This window comes from Eleutherodactylus coqui, chromosome 1 (genome assembly GCF_035609145.1).
Source record: "Eleutherodactylus coqui strain aEleCoq1 chromosome 1, aEleCoq1.hap1, whole genome shotgun sequence".
Taxonomy (NCBI): Eukaryota; Metazoa; Chordata; class Amphibia; order Anura; family Eleutherodactylidae; genus Eleutherodactylus; species Eleutherodactylus coqui.
In genome coordinates this window covers 476,842,262-476,867,081 of record NC_089837.1, presented here as the reverse complement: position 1 = coordinate 476,867,081, position 24,820 = coordinate 476,842,262, and the positions used below count along the sequence as shown (strand labels likewise).

The 24,820-nt window shown below is 44.1% G+C and overlaps 2 protein-coding genes across 2 annotated transcripts in view; both read right to left on the bottom strand.

Moving 5' to 3' along the window:
- Positions 1–24,820, bottom strand: part of LOC136586578 (retinol dehydrogenase 7-like) — a 61,994-nt gene that overhangs the window by 32,139 nt on the left and 5,035 nt on the right. The gene's annotated exons all lie outside the window — the stretch shown is intronic.
- On the bottom strand, positions 212–24,510 carry LOC136586597 (retinol dehydrogenase 7-like). The gene is made up of 4 exons (XM_066584734.1): positions 24,198–24,510; positions 9,778–10,036; positions 7,944–8,107; positions 212–432 (listed from the first exon to the last, which is right to left on the bottom strand). Exons 1-4 carry the CDS (start codon positions 24,508–24,510, stop codon positions 212–214), a joined length of 957 nt encoding a protein of 318 aa, XP_066440831.1.

Below are 24,820 nucleotides of genomic sequence, written 5' to 3'. Positions count from 1 at the left end.
TTCTGCAGCGCAGAAGAAAGAACACATGACTGTTAATGAAGTCGGTCACATGTTCTATCTTCCGGCGCTGCAGAGAGACGTCCATCCTGAAGTGCAGCCGTCTCCTTCCTGCAGTAACACGGGCGCCGATGCGCCCGTGTGACTAACCCCTACCAGTCTGCTCTAATCCACTAGAGTATTCATTTTCACCCACCTTTACACACTTTGTGCATCACTGCATCGCTTGCACTGGTTTTGGTGCATTCCGTGATAACAAATAATCAGTAATAAATGTCGGGAAGTAGGAAAGAGGGATAAAGTGTAGTTTAGCATCCAATCCAGCAGAATATCTTGACCACGGATGACGGGCAGTTAGTGCGTGCTCCATACAGTTGGTCACCAGGTAGATCCTGGAAGAACCTGTTGTAGGTAGTTGCTTCATATTTTCTACATCTGCATACATATAAAAGGATAATTAATGTAATCTGTGCAGTAGTATCTCCATTCACCAAACTAGGATTTGCAATATTTTATAGAATATTTAGGTTGAATTTACAATTAGAGATGAGCGAACACCAAAATGCTTGGGTGCTCGTTACTCGAGATGAGCTTTTTGTAATGTTCGAGAGCTCATTTCGCGTAACGAACCTCATTGACGTCAATGGGAGACTTGAGCATTTTTCAAGCTGACCCATGCTCTGCATTGTTTAAAAACAATGGTCTGCCGGCACCCATTTACATATAAGCCCTTCCCTGAAAAACAATAATTTTAGTGTAAAAAATAAATAAATAAACTTACCTCTCCGCCACTGCCGTGTCCCCGGCGGGGAGGAAGAACACATCTGACGCATGTGGCAGATGATTCCTTCATCCCTGCTAGTAAAAAGAATTCCCTGCTACTGCACCTGCCACATCTGTGATAGATGCAGCAGAGGAATTCTCCAATTCCCTACCGCAGCTGTCACACATGACAGCTGTGGTAGAGCATCCTGCTGCCAGCACCCTGTCATTGGTTTTCATAGGGAGGGCTGCTCTCAGTAGTATTCAGCAGGCAGGGATTTAAAATCCCCGGCTACTGAATGGGCTACTTCTGATTGGCTGAGCACTGTGACCAATCAGAGGCAGCTCTCAGGCATGAATGACAGCTGAGAGCTGCCTCTGATTGGTCCCTGCGCTCAGCCAATCTGAGGCAGCACTCACCCATTCATGAATTCATATACAATAAACATCTATCTGAAAATGAAAGAGCAAATATAAAGCTCGAAGCCCCCAAAAGATAGTCACCTAGATAACTCCTAAGGCTGAGAAAATTGTTCAAGATTTGTTTATTGCAAGACACACAAATCACGCACAAATATGAATCCTATTCTTTTGAATGGGGTCATATACGTAAGTGGGGAAAAAAAATTACGACATGTCCTATCATTGGACGTTCTTTCAGAACACATCAACCATTGTTTTCAATAGGGCTGGAAAACACATATCAAGGCGTGTGGTGTGTACGCGAGTGTGATGCGATGTTTTCCATTGCAAACAGTGGATTGCAACCTCACTGAAGTGGTGGGAGATGTTTTTGATACAAAAACACCTCGCATCCACGGTGACATCGAACATGCAGGAGTGCAATATTGCACTCAGTCTGTGAAACTTGACTAACAATCATGTACTATGCACATAAAGTGCATCAAAATGCTATTGTACAGTACTAGATGGATGACTGTCTTAGACCCCACTGCAGACATGAGAGTTAAGTACTCCTTTATGCCCCTATATCTATTTGATATTGCAATAGGTTTTTGCACTTTATTGGATGTGAAGCTTATTCCTGGATGCTTAGTCTACAGGGGTTTACAAATTCCATGTGCCTATTATTTCTAGTATTTTATACTTGCATTTTGTACTTTATGTGCATACTAGCTGATATACCCAACCTCGCCCAAGCTAATTTGATACAGGTGTTTACGTGTTGTTTGCACTGAAAATGTTATTAAGTCAAGGTTACCTTAGAGTAACAAAATATGTCCACACATAGAGGAGCATTAGATTCTCCTCTGGCTGCATGTACCGATGTCCAACTGCAGAATGTGCCACCCCTCCCACTTTCCTCACTTAGGACCTAAAGAATGCTTGCACCAAATTTAATGCTTGTACAACACCGAGAAGTTACAATGCATGGGCGTGAACTTACTTTTGCGATTAGTATTGAATGATCGAGTTATGACCCCTTTGATTTTCCTATTTAGGACCAAAAGAATTGTCATGCCAAATTTCATATTTATATGACATCGGTAAGTTAGAGAATTAGATTAGGCACATTATAGAGGGGCGCCAATACTTTTGCACTTAGCTTTGAATTTTTGAGTTGTGACCCCTTTACGTTTCCTATTTAGGACCTAAAGAATGATCATCCCAAATTTCATGTCTGTACGACATCAGGAAGTTAGAGAATTAGATTTGGTGCATTACGCAGGGGTGCCAATACTTTTGCACTCCGCTTTGATTTTTTGAGTTGTGACCCCTTTACTTTTCCTATTTAGGACCTAAAGAATGATCACCCCAAATTTCATGTTTATACGACATGGGGAAGTTAAAGAATTAGATTAGGTACATTACACAGGGGCACCAATACTTTTGCACTTAGCCTTGAATTTTTGAGTTGTGAGTGACCCCTTTATGTTACGTGTGCTGCTGGAATCTGTAGTTCTAGGCTTCCTAGCAGCACAGCTACAGGTGGTTAAGGGTTAATTGAGCTGGCTGGGTGTGGTACATCCTGCTAGCCAAACTCCTGGGTCTGTGCTCACATATAAACTCAGCTCTTGGTCAGTCTGTGTCTAGAGTTCAAGGTGAGCAGTCATAAATCCTTGTCTGTTGAAGTTTGTTGTGTGATTTGCTGGTTCATGCCTGTTTGTTCGTTTAAATTCTGTCAGTTTTGTGTTGGCTTGCTGTGTGACCTGCAATCTGTGTAATGTCCTGTTGCAGCGTGCTGTGTGAACTGTGTCCGGTTCTGCTGGACTCCTGGTTAGTGTAGGGACTAGCAGTATAACCAGGAGCTGTGAAGTGGCCTGCTAGCTTCCACATATTGTACAACATGTCAACTAATACCTGGTATTTATATTCAGCTTATCATGTGTTACTAGTGGTTGCATTCAGGCTGCTGTATGCAGTGTATTCTGGCTCTGTGTGTCCTGTTGTTCAGTCCCTGTCATGTGAATGCATCCTGTTCTGGTGCGTGGCTCCTAGAATCAGCTAGGGCCCAGATCCGAAGATGGCTGGGCTGCTCTTATTGGGGCAATGTCCCCGCTTAGGTAGGGCCACTGCCAACCTCCCGGTAGCAGAGGGTCAGTTTGCCCGCAACCCATGTGCGTGCATCCACCCCCTTTGGTCGCGATCGTGTGGTCCCCGTGCCTATGTCTGCCCACACGATCGTAGCACTTTACTTTTCCTATTTAGGACCTAAAGGATGTTCCTGCCAAATTTCATGTTTGTATGACATTGGGAAGTTTGAGAATTAGTGGCGAGTCAGTGAGTGAGGGCTTTCACCTTCTAAAATATGGATTACGTGATGGTTTATGAGTTATCTGGATGACTACCTTTTTGGGAGCTGTGATCCAATCGCAGTGCTGACGGCGGGGATTTCAAAAGCAAGCCAGGAAGAAGATAGCGGGAAGAAGACAGCAGCAGCTGGCCCCACCGCCGGGGACAGCATCATGCCAGGGAAATAACCAGAAATACTAAATCGAGTCTATAGAATCCATTGGTAAAAGCAAATTTGGGGGTTGCTGCATTAAAATTCAAGCAAAGGCAAAAAAATGCCAATAAGGTTGCCAAGACAACAAAATTTTAGAATTTTTCTTTGGCCTATAACCTTTTCCGGGTCAAGATTATACTTTGTGAAAATTTCATGTCAATACAAATATACAGACATTGACAAATATATAGAAGATTACTGACTGAATTTTTAAAAAAACGAAGTATAAGGGCTGATTCACACGGGCGTCAGCCTTTTTACATTTTACTGGCTAACAAAAATACATGATGTAATAATAGCGAGCTTCCGAACCAACGCAGGGTTCTTCTTCAGGCTTAAATGGATTGGATCTGAAGAGGCATGGATATTTATACACACTTATAACATACATACTTATGACAAGGCACAGACATGGATGTGATTGGTTCTCACTTAAAAGGAATTCTGCAACAGCAAACAAACTTTTTTTTTGTCTAGGCACTGATAGCGGAGTAATTCAGAGACCATAAACTTTTACTCCCTTATCAGTGTTTAGTTAAAAATGTTTGTGTATCTCTTGTGGCATTTCTAGCCTGAGGACCTTCCACCCCCACCAACAGTAATTTAGGGACCATAAAACTTTCACTCCGCTATCAGTGCCTAGACAAAAAAAGTTTGTTTGCTGTTGCAGAATTCCTTTCAAGTGCGAACCAATCACAACCATATCTGTGCCTTGTCATAAGTATGTATGTTATAAGTATGTATAAATATGCATGCCTCTTCAGATCCAATCCATTTGGCCTGAAGAAGAACCCTGCGTTGGTTCGGAAGCTCGCTATTATTACATCATGTATTTTTGTTAGCCATTAAAAGGTATCATATCTACAAGATTACGTGGTTTCTCTTACTGAGAACAATCACACGACTGTATGTGCAACGCAGCATATTTGTGTATGGATGAGGTTAGAAGAGGTACATAATCTGTGTGCTGCATGTTTGTCTGCACATAGCACTGTACTTTTTACACATGCAAGGCCAGTTACACATGCGTGTGACACCCTTTCTGTGGATTTCATGGCTATTTAAAGCTTAAGGAGCTCTTGCATATTTTCACACGACCCATAGACTTTTATGGGACTTTTGCTGAGCAAAGCGCAGGAAAATATGGTAGGTCCTTCTTTTTCCTGAGCACGTGAAGTGCTTATGGGAATGAACCGATTGAAATCAGTGGCTTCGATTTTCTGTGTTTAATGTGCATAGATTCTATGTACGCACAAATCTGCACAAACACAGTCGTGTAAAGAAGCCCAAACATATTGTATACATTTTCTATGTATGGTGGTCTATTGAAAATCGCTATTCCCTACACTTGGGGCTACAGGATCCTGACACATCCTGGCCAAGAGTATGTTGAAAAGTCACTCTTTCAGTGTACAGCTGCCCATTAAACTCTATGGACACTAGTTTGGAGTGAATAAAATTATAATTTCCCCCAATATCTTCATAGTGAAGGCAGTGTCAGCTATACTCTGCACTGATCCGCCTGAGAACCAAATGAGATTGTGAAAAAGCATATTGCGCAATTTGGGTATGTTTACACATCATGGAGAAAATCCATGACAAAATCCAAGTGAAAGTCTACACCAAAATCTGCGTTTAAAAGAATTCTTTGTTGTAAATCTGCGCCATTTCTGCAAGTGAATGGGGTTTGTTAAAACTTTGTTCACTTACATTGTGCTGTACATTGCTACAAAATTTCGACATGAAATCTGCACCCGCAATTTTGCAGCAAATCTCCAATGTGTGAACTCAACCTTGGACTTTATTCACACAACCGTATATATGCAGCTATTTAGCCTAGCCCCCCCAAAAAGAAAAAAAAATATTTGCCCAAAAATCAGCTATCTGAAGCATTGGATTCCATTGGAGTGTAAAAAAATTGCGCCAGGAAAAATAGCACATCAGAAAATGGTCACTGATTTTATACACCGCATCGAAAGATAGGTCTTGTGTAGAGATGAGCGAACGTGTTCTTCCGAGCTTGATATTCGTGCGAATATTAGGGTGTTCGGTATGTTCGTTATCCGTAACGAACACCATGCGGTGTCCGGGTTACTTAAACTTTCTTCCCTGAGACGTTAGCGCTTTTTTTTGGCCAATATAAAGACAGGGAAGGCATTACAACTTCCCCCTGCAACGTTTAAGCCCTATACCACCCCCCTGCTGTGAGTGGCTGGGGAGATAAGGTGTCCGCCTGATATGAAAGTCGGCCCCTCCCGCGGTTCGCTATGGATGCATTCTATATGCGCTCAATGGGGCCAGCGGCAGCAGCGCTGACCCCATTGAGAACATATAGAAGACAAATCCTTCTTCTCTGGCACAGCTGTAACAGCTGTAGCAGAGAAGAACGATGTTTGCCCATTGAATTCAATGGAGCGGCAATACAGCATGTTCCACTGAATGCAATGGGCTGCCGGCGATCGCAGGATGAATGGTCGGAAAGGGGTTAAATATATAACCCCTTTCCTGCAATTCATCCAGAAATGTGTTACACTAAAAATATATACCGGCGTATAAGGCGACGGGGCGTATAAGACGACCCCCCAACTGTCACCTTATACGCCAGTAATACAGTGGAGCAAAGAATAAAAATCATTACTTACGTTTTTAGATGATCTGCGGCGCTCCTGCAGGCTGTCACTCCCTCCTGGTCCACGGCAGAGTATTGCTTTCTCCACGAAAGACTTTAAATCCCTGACTCCAGAAGCACACGTGCCTTCAGCCAATCACAGCCAATGACAATGATGTCATTGAATGGCTGTGATTGGCTGTGTTTCTGGAGGCGGGGATTTCAAGGCTTGAAATCCCCGCCTCCAGAAACACAGCCAATCACAGCCATTCAATGACATCATTGTCATTGGCTGTGATTGGCTGAAGGCACGTGTCTTTCTGGAGGCAGGGATTTAAAGCCTTTCATAGAGAAAGCTTGTCTGCCGTGGATTAGGAGGGAGTGACAGCCTGCAGGAGCGCCGCAGATCATCTAAAAACGTAAGTAATGCTTTTTATTCTTTGCTCCACTGTATTGCCGGCGTATAAGGTGACAGTTGGGGGGTCGTCTTATACGCCCGGTCGCCTTATACGCCGGTATATATTTTTAGTGTAACACATTTCTGGATGAATTGCAGGAAAGGGGTTATATATTTAACCCCTTTCCGACCATTCATCCTGCGATCGCCGGCAGCCCATTGCATTCAGTGGAACATGCTGTATTGCCGCTCCATTGAATTCAATGGGCAAACATCGTTCTTCTCTGCTACAGCTGTTACAGCTGTGCCAGAGGAGGACGATCTTTATGCTGACAGTGGGGGGGGGCACTCTTGCCGCTATTGTGGCTTAATAGTGGGACCTGTGAACTTGAGATGCAGCCCAACATGTAGCCCCTCGCCTGCCCTATCCGTCACTGTGTCATTCCCATCACTTTCCTGAATTGCCCAGATTTTCACACATGAAAACCTTAGCGAGCATCGGCGAAATACAAAAATGCTCTGGTCGCCCATTGACTTCAATGGGGTTCGTTGTTCGAAACGAACCCTCGAGCATCGCGGGAAGTTCGTTCCGAATAACGAACACCCGAACATTTTGGTGTTCGCTCATCTCTAGTCTTGTGCTGTCTTTTGCTGAGATACTCAGGAAGCTCCCATAGACTTCAGTGGAAACTTGAAAGAAGGGATGTAAAGGGAGTTACCCGTCGGACAACGCTGGGAAAAGATGTGTTCTGGCTCTATTTAAGCATTATTTGTCATTCAGAGGATTTCACAGTGATCAAGGGTTTTCATCAATACTGCATATTTTTTTTCCCGTACGCAAGTAATATTTGGGACTCGATCGTGGCAATTATTCATTCATGCGATCATATGGTGCATATATCATATACGAGTGAACGTAAAAGCGCATACAGTTGTGTAAGCTTAGAAGCGCATTTAGTTTTCAACAGCCAGGCAATACACATCAGCTAACTGATTGTTATGGACAACTTTTCCCCTGCACTAGTTTTGATAAATCCCCTCCATTGAATCTACAGAGCCACTGTAATCATGACACATAATGAAACATTTAAAGACGCCTCCTTTGGCTGATAAAAATATTAGAAAATTGCATTATTCAGCTTGCATTTAGTCGAAGTAGGCAGAGGGATCAGTCTATAAAGGTTCTAGAAAAGAGTATAATGTATACTTACATGTTTTGAAGTATTGTTCTCCATAGATCTTCTTGGTCTCAAGTGGCAACGTCTTCCATTTACCCTCCACATTCTTCGAAATTGAAGACAACATTGCAATGTTTGTTTTGAATGCCCCCGGTTCAACTATTGAAACTTTTACCCCAAAATCATTAAGCTCCCGTCTAGAAAGAAGAATATATATATATGCAGATTTATCAGATTTCTAGTAATTAAATTGTAAATAAAAGGCTGGTTATAGGCTGTTTCATAAATATCCTGTGTACTGTGTGACAACCATGAAACATAACTCCACATTTCTAAAGATGTTTAATACGGTTGGCTTATTTCTTTTCCAAACTGTGACATTATTCCAAATTATGTAACTTCTTTATTTCATAGCTGAACGTAAAAAGGTTTGAAGCCAATTAAAACGGATCTCATCAGAGCAGTCAGGGGACAAGTCTGCCTCCCTAATAGCCAAAACATCTTAAAATAAAATACTGTGTTCCCTCGAAAATAAGACCCTGTCTTATATTAATTTTGGCCCAAAAAGAGACACTGGGTCTTATTTTCCGGTGATGTGTTATTATGCTTAGATAGCAGGCTTGGTCCAGATCCTTCCCGCTGCTTACCAGAGATCCGCGTGCTTCTTACAGAACTTGGCTGCCCACAGAAGATCACTTCATGGTTACGGGATTCATATTTCCCACCTCCAAAAAAAGCGATGGCTCTGACTGGTCCTTGAACGCTGCTCAGCCAAGCAATGTAGTCGTTGATGAACTAATCTGACAGCTGTGATTGGTTCATGAAGCGCTGCATTGATTGGCTGAGCAGCGATTGAAGAACCAATCATAGTCATTGCATTTTGGAGGCGGCATTTATGAATTGAGCCTAACATAGGGCAAGTATGTGGTGTGAACAAAGGGGGACATTAAAAAAGCCTTTTACACCAGTTTCTGGTGTAAAAAAGTTGCAAATGTGGGAATTTGTGCAAAACTGTGCAACTTTTAGTTTTTTCCACCAACTGCCTTGGTTGCCCCTGACTGACAGATTTATGATTGATTTACACCAGAAACTGGTGTAAAATATGCTAGAAGAGGTACACCACATTAGAGTGTAGGTGCAAGGAAGTGCCAAGATAGGAAGAGGTGTGTGTCTCTTCATGTATAAGGACACCTTCACATGGGTGAGAAAATCGTGTGATATTTGAGCAATGCGAGAGTACGCAGAATTATGAAAACCATGATTTTCAATGACTTAATTCCCACGTGAGAGGTTTACGGTCATGCGATGTTGCATGAGTTTCTCACGGCAGGATCATGCTTACCCGTGTGCCTTTACAGGGCTTAATTCACACGGGCGAGTGCAATATTTGCTCATGCAATGTCTAAGCGTCAGCGATGCTTTTTCCTGGAAAATAATTATAGATCACTGCTGCCTGCGATTTTCTCGACTGGGACAGCCGCGGCAGAGATGACGGGAACCTTGCAGGGATGTGAGGCTGTTGCATCCAGGGGATTCCACATGTTTTCAATGGGGCAGGCAGCAGCAGTGCCGGCCCCATTGAAATCATTGGTAGAGCAATATGATCAGGACATCCAAGGCGAAGATGGAGAGAATCCTCGCAGTGATGCGTGACAGTATCCTTGTAAAAACGCTCCGCATCCAGGGCTTTTCAGAAGGACTGCGAGGCCAATATTGGGCCGTGAATCACAGCCCAATATCGCTCTTGCCAGTGTGTAGGAGGTGTGAGTCTTTTTTAGAGAGCTTAGCCCAGTTAATTTCTGAGATAAGGGAGTCCATTTTATTAATGTTTATGTCCAATTCTTCATGTTTAAGAAATTATATTCACCTTAAATTATCGGAAAAGACTTCCACGCCATATTTGGAGATACTGTAACCTCCTGGCATAAGAGGCAATCTTCCGCCAATACTTGAAACATTAACAATCCTTCCTTGGGCTTTCCTGAGCAGTGGTAGGAATGTCAGTGTCACATCTATCATTCCCAGTAAATTCACATCTATAACCTTAAGAAAGTCATCTTTTTTCATCCATCCAAAGGGAGCCACTAGACCAGGAATACCAGCATTATTCACCAGACCCCAGAGTCCTACAAAAAAATGTTGAATATACAAAGCATGTTTAAATGTGCATCAAACTGGGACAGGCTTGAGAAGTTGTTTAAGATTGAAACATGTAGCGACCCTGTTATAGTAATAATATATGTATTCCATTGTGTAAATAAATATACATGTTTCTTACATCAGCCTAGGCAAACACGTGTGTATATTCATATATCTACCTTCGTAGTAAGTAGCTGATAGCCTAGTGGTTAACGTGCTCAATATTATACACTGGTATGTGCAAGCAGAATGTTGTAGCACACTCCTACACAGCACTGTCTCCAGATGTCTTTCTCATGAGAACGATCTGGGATGCCCACCCTCATTAGGGGGAGCTGCTCCTTAACTATTCTTATGGATTCTTTGATCCAAGTAGGGACATTGATAAAGTCTATGCTAGTTGAGTTTCTTAAGAATTACATGTTTGGTAGCGGTATACACCAGGGGCATTAACTTATGTTAATCATTAGAGTCATTACATACTAAGCCAATAATGAGTTTTTATGATGTTGGAGGCGTACATATGTATTGATGCGTCATTTCCATTATATCTATACTGTTATGATGTTAATAAAGCAGAAGTGTACTGATGATTGACCAACATGGAGTAAGACTACTTCTTATTATAATGAATTTGGAGCAGGACAGTGAAGCAAATGGAATAGGATAATATTCCTGTAACATCTGGCGAACAGGAACAGACAAATGCTCCTGGAAATACGACTTCAACCAATGGACATGCGGTTTGATGGATGCACGCTGTAGCAAACAAAAGGTGGGAACATGTTCTCCTCTCCCCCATTATACATACCAGCATTCTGCGTACCAAGCATTGGGTGAGTAATTTCCGTTGATCGGATTAATTTTTGTTAAATGGTCACTTGTCTATTGAAGAATCCCGTTTTATGACTGCACTGTTCGGTGTTGCTATGCGCTGTTAAAATTGTTGTTTAGACATCAGATTGTTCTCATCATCGTTAGTAGCGTTTATCCTGGTAGCAAATGGATTTGATGGTTTCTTGAGATAAGTGATGGTTTCTTGAGATATTGATATCCTCACATATTGATATTCTCAAAGTTAGTTTAATTACTTCGGGCAAAATATTGCTAAGTAGTTGACAGTATAACCTGGACCATAAAGAGTTGCTTTTAGTGGTAAATAATGGGTAACGCTGACTTTAAAATTTATGATGCTGTAGATAGGATGTTTACAGGAGGAGCAATAGTGCAAGCTGTTGAAGGTAGAAGGCATCTGCAGAGAGTGAAGAGCCTGATGGAAATTGCGGACTGTTGTCCCAGTGGACGTTTAGATGAGAAGCTTTGGAAAAATGTGTTAGAGGATAATAGTGGATTTTTGGCTGATAGACGATTGCTCAAATTTGCAGAGGCCTGGTGGAGAATGTTTATGCAGGTCACGAAGAGTAAAAGATAGCAGAAGTTACAAGATTGCGGTTGTTACATGTGCTTTGTGTGAAATACAAAGAAGGCCAACCTGAGGGTTCTGCCCTGGCTGTGTTACGGATAGTGTTTTCTCCTTATTGCCATGCCCCTAGATGGCCGTGGTGTTAATATGGTCTGCATACTTTGATACGTGTCTAGTGTATAGTGTTCCTAAACCCGACCCTTACCATCACCCAGTCAGGCCATATTCCGGTGACCATTTCAGTGCCAGTTATGGGCCAGCAGCCATTTTAGAATTTGCTGTAACAATACCTTTGGCCGCCACCCAAGTGTCATTTTTGCTCCACAGCAGGCATGGGCTGGCTTTTAACCTCCCATCGATGTACCTTTTACCTGGCGTCCTAATGCTTGCACTGGTAGTAGAACGCACCACCATGCGTGCCTTCTCTGAATTGCATAGAAATATTCAAACTCCCCCCCCATCCCAGGTGTGCCTACCCGATTATCTGCCCTGCAGCCTGTGTTAGCACCCACCTAAAGTCGATTTGCCCGGCATTGTGCATAAATTGCCCACACATAAAGTTGTTGCTGGAAAGATCTGGGGGATCTTTTATTCTCCAAAGCAGAGGGGAAAGGGGAATCCTTTTATCCTCTTATTCATGTAGTCTGTGTCCCTCTATGATATGAAGGAAGTTCAAGCAGAATCTGTGGAAAAAGTCTCACTAACAGGTGTCTGTCATACGTGACAAATAACCCCTGTTTGTCCTGTGTGTCTTGATGTTTTGCTGTCTGCCTTAACACTGATGTTTGCTATACGTATTAGTCTCCTTAGAGAGTGCAAGAGTGTTATTGTGTCACCTTGGGAGGAATATAGGAAAAGATGTATGATAATAAACATTAGTATTGGACAATGGGAAAAGAAAACAAATCAGTTAGTCCCGGAATAAGACAGTGAAAAGAAATGTAGGCTACATCAGCATTGAATGGAGTTGCATTTACAAATAGCTTGGAGTACTAGCTCTGTGTGGTATGGCTAAATTTACAAATGGTTAAAGAATGCTTGATTCTTGCAAAGCTCTGATAGCAAAGTTGCAGTTCCACCTTCACCCCTTTCCAGCCTTACAGAACTTGTGTGACACTTTCAATGAGAGAAGGGAGGAAGGAATGTGTGTTGACCTTGTAACGTAGGAGTCTGGCAGCGGTACTCTCCTTCCGTGAATGGAATAGAAACTTGTAGTGAAGACAAACGTGAATTAAGTGAATTACACTATCTTACTATAAGCTCTTCACAGAATAGACTAATAATGAAACTAAATTATATTGTGTAGTTTAAAAAAACATGTAGCACAATTGGGGCACACAAAACATGTGTAACGGACTGAGTATAATGGCTGTCACACCAGGATAGGAGAATCTTGTTGTTTGAGAACACAAGATATCTATCAATAGTAGGCCTAAAGAAATCAGCCTTAATGCCACCTGATATGATTTTTTTTAATCTCGAGATTGGTGAAAAACATGGGAGCGAAGATAATGGCAAATCTCTGTAATCCTACTGAGATAGAATGAACAAACAATATGATTCATGTAGGGGACTTCTTATAAAACTTCGGCATGTCTCCCTGTGGATTCCATGGATCATCAAGAAATTATTAATAGGTTCCTTTGAATTAATCTATAATTCAAAAAAAACTCATCATCGGGCCAATTCACTAAGAATTCAATAGTGACCGAGGAGCACTGGGATAAAAGAACAGTACTGCATATGATGCCGGCGGGATTTGCTATTATACTCAGTCTAGTTGCTGGTAGCAGGGAGGCTTGTTCGCTATAGTTTGCTGGACAGCTGGTGGTTACCAGCCAAACAACACCCTGACGGTCATAGGGGATGCCTTAAGCCTATAAGGACACTTATAGTGAACGTAACAAAAACAGTGTATATATATATATATATATATCCGTCACGTGATGATAGCAACTCCTGATAGACTACTTGTTGGTATCTTGTAACCTGCACTAATTAGCTACTTCGGCATATTAGACCTGTCTAGGGAGAGTGATGTCTCTCCCCCTTCATCTTTTCCCCCCATAAGAGGATAAGAAAAATAACAAATCACTCATAGCCCTGATGGTAGACTAGAGTGTCAACCAACCTCCAAATAATGCATTGATAAATAGTGTCTTAAGAACCACCCATAGGTTGGGGATTGAATAACTCCTCCCTCCGCATAGTGGGCTGCAACATGTCAACAAAACCCTGGAGACTTATCCCTATCGGGGCATCTGTGAGGTGAAAACTGCCATTCACAAGAGCTTCAGGATTGATTTATGCTTTCAAAGTATACCGCCTAGGAGACGCCAGAAAACGGGCCAGTATAAGCTAATAAAATCCTTTATTAGTGGTGCTTTGTTTATCATAGTCGCCATGACAACATGCAGAAACTCCTCCTCAGGTGCTGCCTGTCTTTAGCAGCCGCAAACCCTATTCGCCGCGTCCTCTGACGCTATGCGGTCTGCAATGATGACATAGATATGTCAGTGACCCTGGCGTGCCTATGTGTGCCAAGACATCACCACACTGACGGGCTTCCCAGGTGGACAGGCGGCCGCGGCAACGCCTGACATGCTGCCCTCATGCGCATAACCACATTACGAGTGGGGCGTAACATAATGACCTCACGCGATGAGCGTGGTGACATCGGCTTAGGGCATAACCGGACCCTCCATCTTGGATAAGAGCATGGTTGGAATAAAGTATAATAAAGGTGATTTACAAATATTGTAGGCATCCCAAATATAACATGTATGTATTAATAAACAATAATATTCAATCAAAACTTTTATTTCTCTTGATTTTGATGCTGTTTTGAATAGCACAAAGTATGTAAAGATTGCCAAGGTTTTTCATAGGTACTAAGCCCAACAATGGAAGGGTTAAGCCAAACGATTTACGTTTTACCATGGTAAAAATTCCATAGCAGTGGATTTAAAATGCTTGCTTAACAGTATTTCCTCAAGCAATCCATTATGCGTGATATTCACCTTAGTGTCTAATTCTTGCAATCGCAGTATGTGATGATATTCATGGTTTTCAGAAGATAGCATAATTTGTTCCCTATCTAGGGCAACTCTCTATAACGGTTTCTTATGGAATATTTCAGCGTGTGTATAACCCATAGGTGGCTTGTGCAAATAGGAAGTTTAATAAGGAAAGATACAGGAATTTTAAGGTATATTCTTGCTGTTTTTGTAAATGTCAGTTCTGTGATTGGTTGGGCATGTATATAATTGTTAAATGGTGCTACAGTTGTTTATTCAGTGTGATAATGTCATTTAAGAGAAATAAGTTTTTGATAACCTGTACGTGAGACCTGAGTGCTCCAATTATGGGAAAATATTAGTAATACTAGTATTAGCTGTGGAATCTGTTGTACAGCTCTAGTATTAGAAACAGCTAAAGTTTTGCTGTTGTTTTTCTTCTTTTGTCTTCACTTCTGCTGTTTCTGATAACAGGAATTCCAGAGGGGGTAATAGTGATCGAATCCATTTGTATGCAGATGAGGAGAGTTGCTATTACCATGTGGCGGTTGCTGCTCCTCTTGGGGTGGCGGTGTGTGGGGTCCCGCGGTCGGGGCGTGTTCCCCCAGCTTGTTGTTCGGCTGCCGGGGGTGCGGGTTCTCCATTCTGAGAATCTGTCGTTTTTGGTAATGGAAAGGATGTCTGTTGATGTAGTACTTGGTATGCCCTGGTTGGTACTGCACAATCCATGATTTAATTGGTCCACTCGGGAATTGACACATTGGGGGTTGTCCTCTTATAGTCACTTAGCTACTATATCTGTGTGTTCAGCAGATACCATTCTTATTCCTGAGTATTTGTCTGATTTTCATGATGTATTTTCCAAGAAACTCTCTGAGACTTTGCCTCTCATTAGGGAGTGGGACTGTGGTATTGATTTGATCCCCAACAGTCCCATCCCTAAGGGAGCCATTTTCAAGTTGTTTGTGCGTGAGCACGAAACCCTTAAGTTCTATATCTCAGAGTCTCTGGCCAAACGACACATGAGGCTGTCCAGGTCCCCTGCCAGGGCAGGTCTCTTCTTTGTAGAGAAGAAGGATGGGACATTGAGGCCTTGTGTGGATTATCGGGGTTTAAATAAAATTACAGTGAAGAACCAGTGTTCCTTGCCCCTGATTCCTGATTTATTGAATTAGGTGGTGGAGGCCCACTTGTTTTCCAAATTAGACTTAAGAGGGGCGTACAATTTCATTTGCATCCGAAATGGAGATGAGTGTAGGATTGCATTCAACACCGGACATTTTGAATGTCTAGTCATGCCCTTCGGACTTTGTAATGCCCCCGCGGTGTTTCAGGGATTTATGAACGACTTCCTGGGGGTATTTTTGGTCATATATCTTGATGACATTCTGGTGTACACCCCAGACTGGGATTCACATGTGCGGCAACTGAGGATGGTTCTGACCAGTTTTCGTGAGTACCAACATTTTGTCGAGTTGGAGAAATGCATTTTTGGTACTAAACAAGTATCTTTCCTTGGTTATGTGATTTCACCAACGGAGATTCAAATGGAGTCTGATAAAGTGGCTGCAATCTCCCAATAGGTCAGACCTGAAAGCTCTCCAGCGGTTTTTAGGTTTCGCAAATTTTTACTGTAAATTCATTAAGAATTATTATGTTATTGCTGAACGCCCAACTGATCTTACCAAGAAGGGTGCCCACTTGGTAAGATGGTCGCCTTTCAGCTTGATACACGTGACTATGCACAAGCTAATGGCCCAGGAGACAGGGGATTCAGTCTTGTTGTTGATCAGTCATTAGATGACCCTGATTTTGCACTGTTTGTGGATAGATTGAGGTATGGTCAAGAAGGCAGGTTCTATACAGGTTATGTTCTGCTCTTCTTACATGATATGGTCAAGGCCAAATCCATTTCATCCTGCATGTCAGCTCGAGAAACCAAATTGCGAGCCTTGGAAGAAGCATGCAAGCATGCTCAAGAGAACACATCTAACCTCTACACAGACTCACGCTATGCCTATGGCATTGCTCATGACTACGGACCCATCTGGAGAGTGAGGTCATTCTTGAAAGCAAATGAAAAAGCAATTAAAAATTGTGTACAGGCACTGATAGAAGCCCTCTTGCTGCCCAAAAGAGTGACCTGAAAGTACAACAAAATGCCACTCCAAGGATGGCACAAAAAAGGCAACCGTAAATCACCGGGCTGATCAGGCTGTAAAGACAGCCACACAGAAGCCCAGACTCGATCCTTCAGGGGTTGGGTTGGTACAGGTACCCCCCTCAGGCGTTACTGCCAGTGGATTATGACCTGTTGATACAGCTACAAAAGCAGGCAACTAAGGGGAAAAAGGAACAATGGGAACTAGCAAAATGGGCAGAGACACCTGAGATAAATGGATGGTATCTAATAAGCTCTGTCTTCCACAGGCCCCCATACTATCATGGCTCCAGCCTCCCATGGAAATACACACCTGTCAAAAACAGCTATGACAGAGATGGTTGCTAGTCACTGATATGTACCAGGATTTAGTGTCACGGGAACTAAGTACACACAGGGCTGCCTTATTTGTACACAGAACAGCATAGGTAGGTCTGCACAGACTCCCATGCAGTGCACCCCTCGTCCCGACTACCCATTCCAGCGTATTCAAATAGACTACTTACAACTGCCAAGAGTGGGCAGGTACAAGTTTGTTCTGGTCTGCCTAGACCTGTTCTCAGGGTAGCCAGTCTGGCCTAACCACTTACAAATTTCACTGCCAAGAACTGATATCTAAGGTGGTATGCAGTTACAGAGTACCAGAGATAAGTGAGAGTGACCAATGCACTACCTCCATTGAAGAAGTGATACAAAAAGTAATGAAAGTGTTGGGGGTAGAACAGGCCTTTCATGCTCCGTACCTTCCACAAAGCAGTGGTAGAGCAGAGAGCCTAAATAGTACCTTAAAACCATGATCCAGAAGGCCATGGCAGAGCTCAATAGATCATGGACTGGGTGCCTCCCCCTGGCATTCTTCTCCATAAGGTACATACCTAACAGAATACGCCTCAGCCCTTATGAGGTACTTTTTGGATTGGCCCCAAAGTTAGGATTGTAACAAACTGTTATTGCTCTCACAAAAGGCTTAAAGGGGTTGTCCGGCCACACAGAGTAAAAATCTTTTAGAATGCTGCTGCTTCCCTTTCAGTAAGGATAGTAGCACACAGCATACAGGGGCTCAAACCGGCAGGCAGATCAGTTGCAATGTCAGTTTCTTACCTTAGTATCTGATCTTCACTGCAGCTTTCAAAGATGGCGCCTCTGTGCTGCCTTCCCACAATGCTCTGCGCTCTCCCTCTTCTGTGTGCGCGCTCCCGATGGCAGTAAGAGGCATGAAAAGGCAGGATTTCATGGCCTCCCTCAGCTCACGTCCTAGCCCCGCCCACGACACGCCCACCTCTATTGAACTGCTCTACAGTCTCTCCCCGCCCAGGCCCCGCCCCCTGCTGCATACTATAATCAGAGGGGGTGTGGCCAGGGGAGACTGCATTATACACTCATGGTTCAGGATAAAATCCTACCATGAGTGTAAACAGCAGCACTATGTATAGTGAATGGAGAGGGGCTGGGGAGAGCCGAGAGAGAACTCTCCTGCAGCCCCCCACTGCAAGGCTACCTACTGCCCCCCCCTGCTAAAGTAAAGTAAAACAAAACATTTCCCCACACACACACATGCCCTCATAGTGCCCCTCCCACAGCGACCCCCCCTCACAATCACCCCCCCACAGTGCACTCCCCCACAGTGCCCCCCTAATGATCCCCCACAGTCCCCCCCTACAGTGCCACAAACAGTGCCCTCTACAGTACCCCCTACACATGCCCCCCCACAGTGCCCCCCAGTGTCACCCCTACAGTGCCCTCCAAAGTAGCCCCCCTCATTCCCCCCAACCACAGCATTCTCCACAGTCCCCCCTCAACAGTGCCCCCCCAGTATTCCCCCCCACAGTGCCCTCCACAGTACCCCCCCTACACATGCCACCCCCCAGAGTCCCCCCAGTGCACTCCAAAGTAGCCCCCCTCCACATGCCCCCCACAGTCCCCCCATCCACAGCGTCCCTATACAGTGCCCCCCCGTGACCTCCCCCACAGAGTCCCCCTTTACAGTGCCCACACACAAGTACACTAACAGCACCCCCTGCCCCTCCCCCCTACAAGTACAGTGATACCTATATATAGATAACACAGGATCCACCATTCACAACAGACACAGCTCACCTCCTCCCCTCCCTGCACAGGCAGGATTATACCGTGTGAAAAATTACTGTGACAGCCCCACGCTACGCCCCCCCCCAGCGCGGCAAATTACTGTCACAGCCCCCCTCCAACCCTACGTGACAAATTACTGTGACAGACCACCCCCCCCACAGCTACAAATCTATGTGACCGCACACCCCACCGCGAAAGTCTATGTGACCGCACACCCCACCGCGACAAGTCTGTGACCGCACACCCCACCGCGACAAGTCTGTGACCGCACACCCCACCGCGACAAGTCTGTGACCGCACACTCTGCCGCGACAAGTCTATGTGACCGCACACTCTGCCGCGACAAGTCTATGTGACCGCACACTCTGCCGCGACAAGTCTATGTGACCGCACACTCCACTGCGACAAGTCTATGTGACCGCACACTCCACTGCGACAAGTCTGTGTGACCGTACACTCCACCGCGACAAATCTATGTGACCGCACACTCCACCGCGACAAGTCTATGTGACCGCACACTCCACCGCGACAAGTCTATGTGACCGCACACTCCACCGCTACACACACATCACTGCCCCCCCCGGACTTCTGACAGCCGGGTCTCCTGACATTACACTAGCACACACACACACATCACCGCCCCCCCCCCCCCCGGACTTCTGACAGCCGGGTCTCCTGACACCACACTAGCACACACACATCACTGCACAACCCAGACAGCCCCCCCCCCGGGACTTCTGACAGCCGGGTCTCCTGACATTACACTAGCACACACATCACTGCACCATCCCCCCCCCCCCCCCCCCGGACTTCTGACAGTCGGGTCTCCTGACACCACACTAGCACACACACATCACTGCACAACCCAGACAGCCCCCCCCCCCGCGACTTCTGTCAGCTGGGTCCCCGCACACCACTTGCACACATCCATCCATCCTCCCCCCTCCTCTCCCCCCCCCCCGCGAGAGCCCGCCCCTCCACTCATTTTTACCTTGGAAATGAAGAGCCAGCAGCCACGCCTCCCCTGCAGGCAGAACTGAGCTTCCCAGCGGCTGAAGTTCTTCTGCACATGCGCAGAACTGTGCTGGAGAAGCGCGTCCCCGTCGTCCCGACAAGAAGAGGACAAGAGACTTGTCGGAACCAATGGCAATCGAGGAGCAACACGGGGGGGCACCCCAAAAGGTAAGTGAATAACTTCTGTTAGCCTAATTTACAATGCACAATGTATATTACAAAGTGCATTGTATTGGGCAAACAGAAGTAATGAGATCTAATGTTTATGGCCGGACAACCCCTTTAACTAATGTATATTCTCAAGTGTTTGCTTCCCTCCTAGATCCTGATAGCTTAGCAGGAACTCATTCTGTGAAACTAGGAGGTTGGGCGGTTACTAAAAGACACATTCTAGAACCCAGACTTGACGGTCCATGACAAGTGTTCCTGACCAACACTACAGATGTTCAGATGGAAGGACAGAATCCATTTGGATACCCGCTTCTCATTGCAAGAGAGTCTTCCTAGTATGATGAACATATGCTTTCTCCTAGGTTGTTCAATCCATGTTATCTTTTTCACAGCTTTGGTTCCATAACTAAGGCTCTGAAGGGTCGAACTAGCGTCTTTAGAGAAGTAGCAGCAAATTCTGGCATCTCCGACCCCTTTGATTACTGGCCGACTGATACTTTTGGACTGATACTGCTATTGCTATTATTGGCTGCATTATTCTGTGCCTTCGAGGATTTATCTCAAAGACTATTGAAAAAAGTTGTCCCTGTTATGTATAATGAATGGTTTGCCTACTGTCTCTGAAGCTGAATCTGCTTTTGATCAACCCTCTCTTTTTGCAGTGCCATCCTATGATACTTTTTCTTTGTGGGTGCTAGGGGGCATCAGTTGGGAGATCCGGGGAAGTTGTGTAGGAATTTAATCACTAGGGCATTTGTAAGTACCTGGCTAGCTGTTCTCTTGGTTGCTCTAAAGAAACAAAAGGAGGGACTGTTATAGGGATAATATATGCATTCTATTGTGTATATATATATATGTTTAATACACCAGCCTTGGCAAACACGTGTGTATATTCATATATCTACCTTTTTAGTAAGAAGCTGGCAGCTTAGTGGTTATCGTGCTCCCTATTATACACTAGTATGTGGAAGCAGAAAAAAAATAAAGTAGGTCAGCACTACCCAATGGAAATATTTCCCAATAGAAATATATAGGTACACTTTAAACCATGGCTGCAACATACATTAGAAGCAGAAACCAAAAATGGCAACAGCACACAAAATAAATTTACTATCAGAGGTATACATACCTATAATCAATACTTTAACCACATTGCATAATGCAAGGTTTTTGGTATATAATTTGATGAAATTACATTGGCCCACCTACGAACATCCACTGGTATGTGCAAGCAGAATGTTGTAACACTCCTACATAGCGTTCCCAGGACACAGCATTGTCTCCAGGTGTGTTTCTCATGAGAAAGACCTAGATGCCCACCCTCATAAGGGGGAGCTGCTCCTTATCTCCTCTTATGGATTCTTTGATCCGGGCAAGGATATTGATAAAGTCTATGCTAGCTGAGTTTCTTAAGAATTACATTTTTGGTAGTGGCATACACCTGGGGGCGTTAACATGGGTTATTCATTAGAATCATTACATACTAAGCCAATTATAAGTTGTTATGATGTTGGGGGCATACATGTGTATTGATATGTCATTTCCACTATATCTTTACCATTATGATGTTAACAAAGCAGAAGGGCACTGATGATTAACCAACATGAAGTCAGACTCCGTTACATTGCATCCATGCTACTTCTCATTATAACGAATTTGGAGCAGGACAGTGAAGCAAATGGATTATGATATTATTCCCATAACAACCATGAGTTGTCACTACTAAGTGTTAATACAATTCTGTGAAAGTACTGCCATAAAACTGTGCATTACTCTGATTATTGTGGGTTGTTTTTCCTCTTAAATAGGCTGTATAGATGTCTATATTGGAGTTGGTGATCGGAAGATAAGGGAGTTTAGATTAGAGAGACAGAACAGCCTCAGGTACTTATTTAGTTTAGTTGTCCAGCCCTCAGCTCTGTGCTGCTCAGAGGACCCCAAACGTTTCTTGTACAGTTTCAGAATCTTCAAAAAGGAGAGCCCATGAGGTATAGCAACAAATTCAGACAGCTGCTTAGGGGAATCAACATCAAACCTCATGCAGTCTTATTTCTGGGTCTGAAGAAGGAGCAAAGTGCCAGATACATTTTGTTATAAATAATGGTATCTCCAGTCACCACTTCTAAACTTGGATGCTGGTAACTGCTAGGAAAATTACTAGAGATGAGCGAGCATACTCGTCCGAGCTTGATACTCGTTCGAGTATTAGGGTGTTCGAGATGCTCGTTACTCGTGACGAGTACCACGCGATGTTCGGGTTACTTTCATTTTCTTCCCTGAGAAATTTACGCGCTTTTCTGGCCAATAGAAAGACAGGGAAGGCATTACAACTTCCCCCTGCAACGTTCAAGCCCTATACCACCCCCCTGCTGTGAGTGGCTGGCGAGATCAGGTGTCACCTGAGTATATAAATCGGCCCCTCCCGCGGCTCGCCACAGATGCATTCTGACATTAGTTCAGGGAAAGTGGTATCTTGGTGGAGCTGCTATAGGGAGAGTGTTAGGAGTATTTTAGGTTTCAAGAACCCCAACGGTCCTTCTTAAGGCCATAGAAATCGCAGATCGTACCTATGTGCAATCTGCGATTTCTGTTCTCTTCTCTATATGCGCTCAATGGGGCCGGCGGCAGCAGCGCCGACCCCATTGAGAACATATAGAAGACAAATCATTCTTCTCTGCCACAGCTGTGGCAGAGAAGAACGATGTTTGCCCATTGAATTCAATGGAGCCAGCAATACAGCAGGTTCCACTGAAAGCAATGGGCTGCCGGCGTGCGCGGGGATGAATTGTCGGGAAGGGCTTAAATATATAAGCCCTTCCCTGCAATTCATCCAGAAATGTGTTACAATAAAAATATATACCGGCGTATAAGGCGACGGGGCGTATAAGACGACCCCCCAACTGTCACCTTATACGCCGGCAATACAGTGGAGCAAAGAATAAAAATCATTACTCACTTCTTCTGACGTTCTGCGGTGCTCCTGCAGGCTGTCGCTCCCTCCTGGTTCCCGGCAGAGCATTGCTTTCTCTACGAAGGGCTTTAAATCCCCGCCTCCAGAAACACACGTGCCTTCAGCCAATCACAGCCAATGACAATGATGTCATTGAATGGCTGTGATTGGCTGTGTTTCTGGAGGCGGGGATTTGCCCGATTGGTCCCGCTGAGCCAATGAGAGGCAGCAGTCACTCACCCATTCATGAATTCTTGAATGGGTGTGTGAGTGAAACCTGCCTCTGATTGGTCAGGCTGTGACCAATCAGAGGTAACTCATTCAGCAGGCGGGGATTTTAAAGCCCCGCCGGCTGAATAGTGCCGAGAAGCAGTTCAGGAGAACTGACAGCGGCCGCGGCACAACTCCGGCTGCAGCGGAAAGGTGAGTATACAATTTTTTTTAATTTTAACACATTTTAGGATGAATTGCAGGGAAGGGCTTATATATTTAAGCCCTTCCCGACAATTCATCCAGCGCTCGCCGGCAGCCCATTGCTTTCAATGGAGACGGTTGTATTGCCGGCTCCATTGAATTCAATGGGCAAACATCATTCTCTGCCACAGCTGTTACAGCTGTGGCAGAGAAGAATGATTTGTCTTCTATATGTTCTCAATGGGGTCGGCGCTGCTGCCGCCGGCCCCATTGAGCGCATATAGAGAAGAGAACAGGAATCGCAGATCGCACATAGGTGTGATCTGCGATTTTTTGTTCTATAATTTATCGGACGAGCGCATAAAAAGCGCTCATGTGTCCGATACCATTGCAAAGCAATGGTTTTATAAAATCGCCGGACGCATGCGCATGCGCAAATCGCGGCTAAAAACGCCCGTCTGACTAAGGCCTTAAAGGGATTTTCTGACAATTGCAAAAAAAAATGGCCTCAGGGTAGCGAATGGCATAAAAATATTTTTAAAAATGACTCACCTCTATCAATAAGAGTGTGTGCAACATGGAGTTTACTCTAGTGCTAACTGCTAGATATATGGTTATGACCCTAGTGATAAGTTTTAGTAATTCTATGATATTGCAGATGCTATTAGGGCACAATAGTATGTAGAATTACCATCAGATGGGGAACTAAATCCAGCACTTGGGTGAGTGCATTATTTTGGCTGTGAGGATTGGTGAATATTAATTAGTGTGCAAAATTGCCACTACTCGACTGTGCAAAAATTGGAGTAAAATATGCCAATGCGCAAAAAGGTAAAGGTCATTCCACAAATATGCTATCCTAATAAGCGAACAAATACGCATACACACTGGAGAATCCGGCCTAACTTACCTCTGTCTCCAACAACACGAGACACCCACTGAGCTGCAGAGCTCACACTCTTGCTGTCAGAAACATCTAGTGTTATAGTTTGTAGTCTACTAGATGTCTCCCTCTTCAGGTCTTCAGCCCCCGTCTCTGTTAGACAAGCTGCTAGAACCTTCATTCCACGTTTGTCCAGTTGCTTTGCCAAAACATTTCCAAATCCGGTATCACATCCGGTAATGAGGACATATTTATCAGAGAGATTCTCCAGCCTGTGACTCTGTCTGTACCATCTGTATATTAGTAGCAAACCCAACAGCAGCAATACAAGGAGCCACATGATGGAAGAGCTATTTGAAAAAGAAGACAGAGAAAAAGGAGAATAGTAAAATAGAATAATAGAAAAAGTCATTCTTATAGTATTTGGAAAATGAGCATTCATTGTGACTATATTGGGCATGCGTTCTTTAGAATTGCTCTAGAACTGCGGCCTACAATTCCTAGCATGCCTTATAGCCTTCAGTATCTAACTATGAGGCTTCTACAATTTTAATATTGCCTCTTTGAAGCCAAAATCTGGATTGGACCTAAAGAAAAGAAGCTATAAATGTATAAAAAGTGTGTATAATATATATATCTAAATCAATTTT

Bases quoted from the DNA above. Each gene is read 5' to 3' on its own strand.
- LOC136586597 (XM_066584734.1), bottom strand. From the start codon at position 24,510: ATGTGGCTCCTTGTATTGCTGCTGTTGGGTTTGCTACTAATATACAGA. The intron at 10,037-24,197 runs GTAAGTTAGGCC...ATTTTTTTGTAG, and splicing joins TCGTGTTGTTGGAGACAGAG to GACTCTGGGGTCTGGTGAAT. The intron at 433-7,943 runs GTAAGTATACAT...ATATGTATGCAG, and splicing joins AGAACAATACTTCAAAACAT to ATGTAGAAAATATGAAGCAA.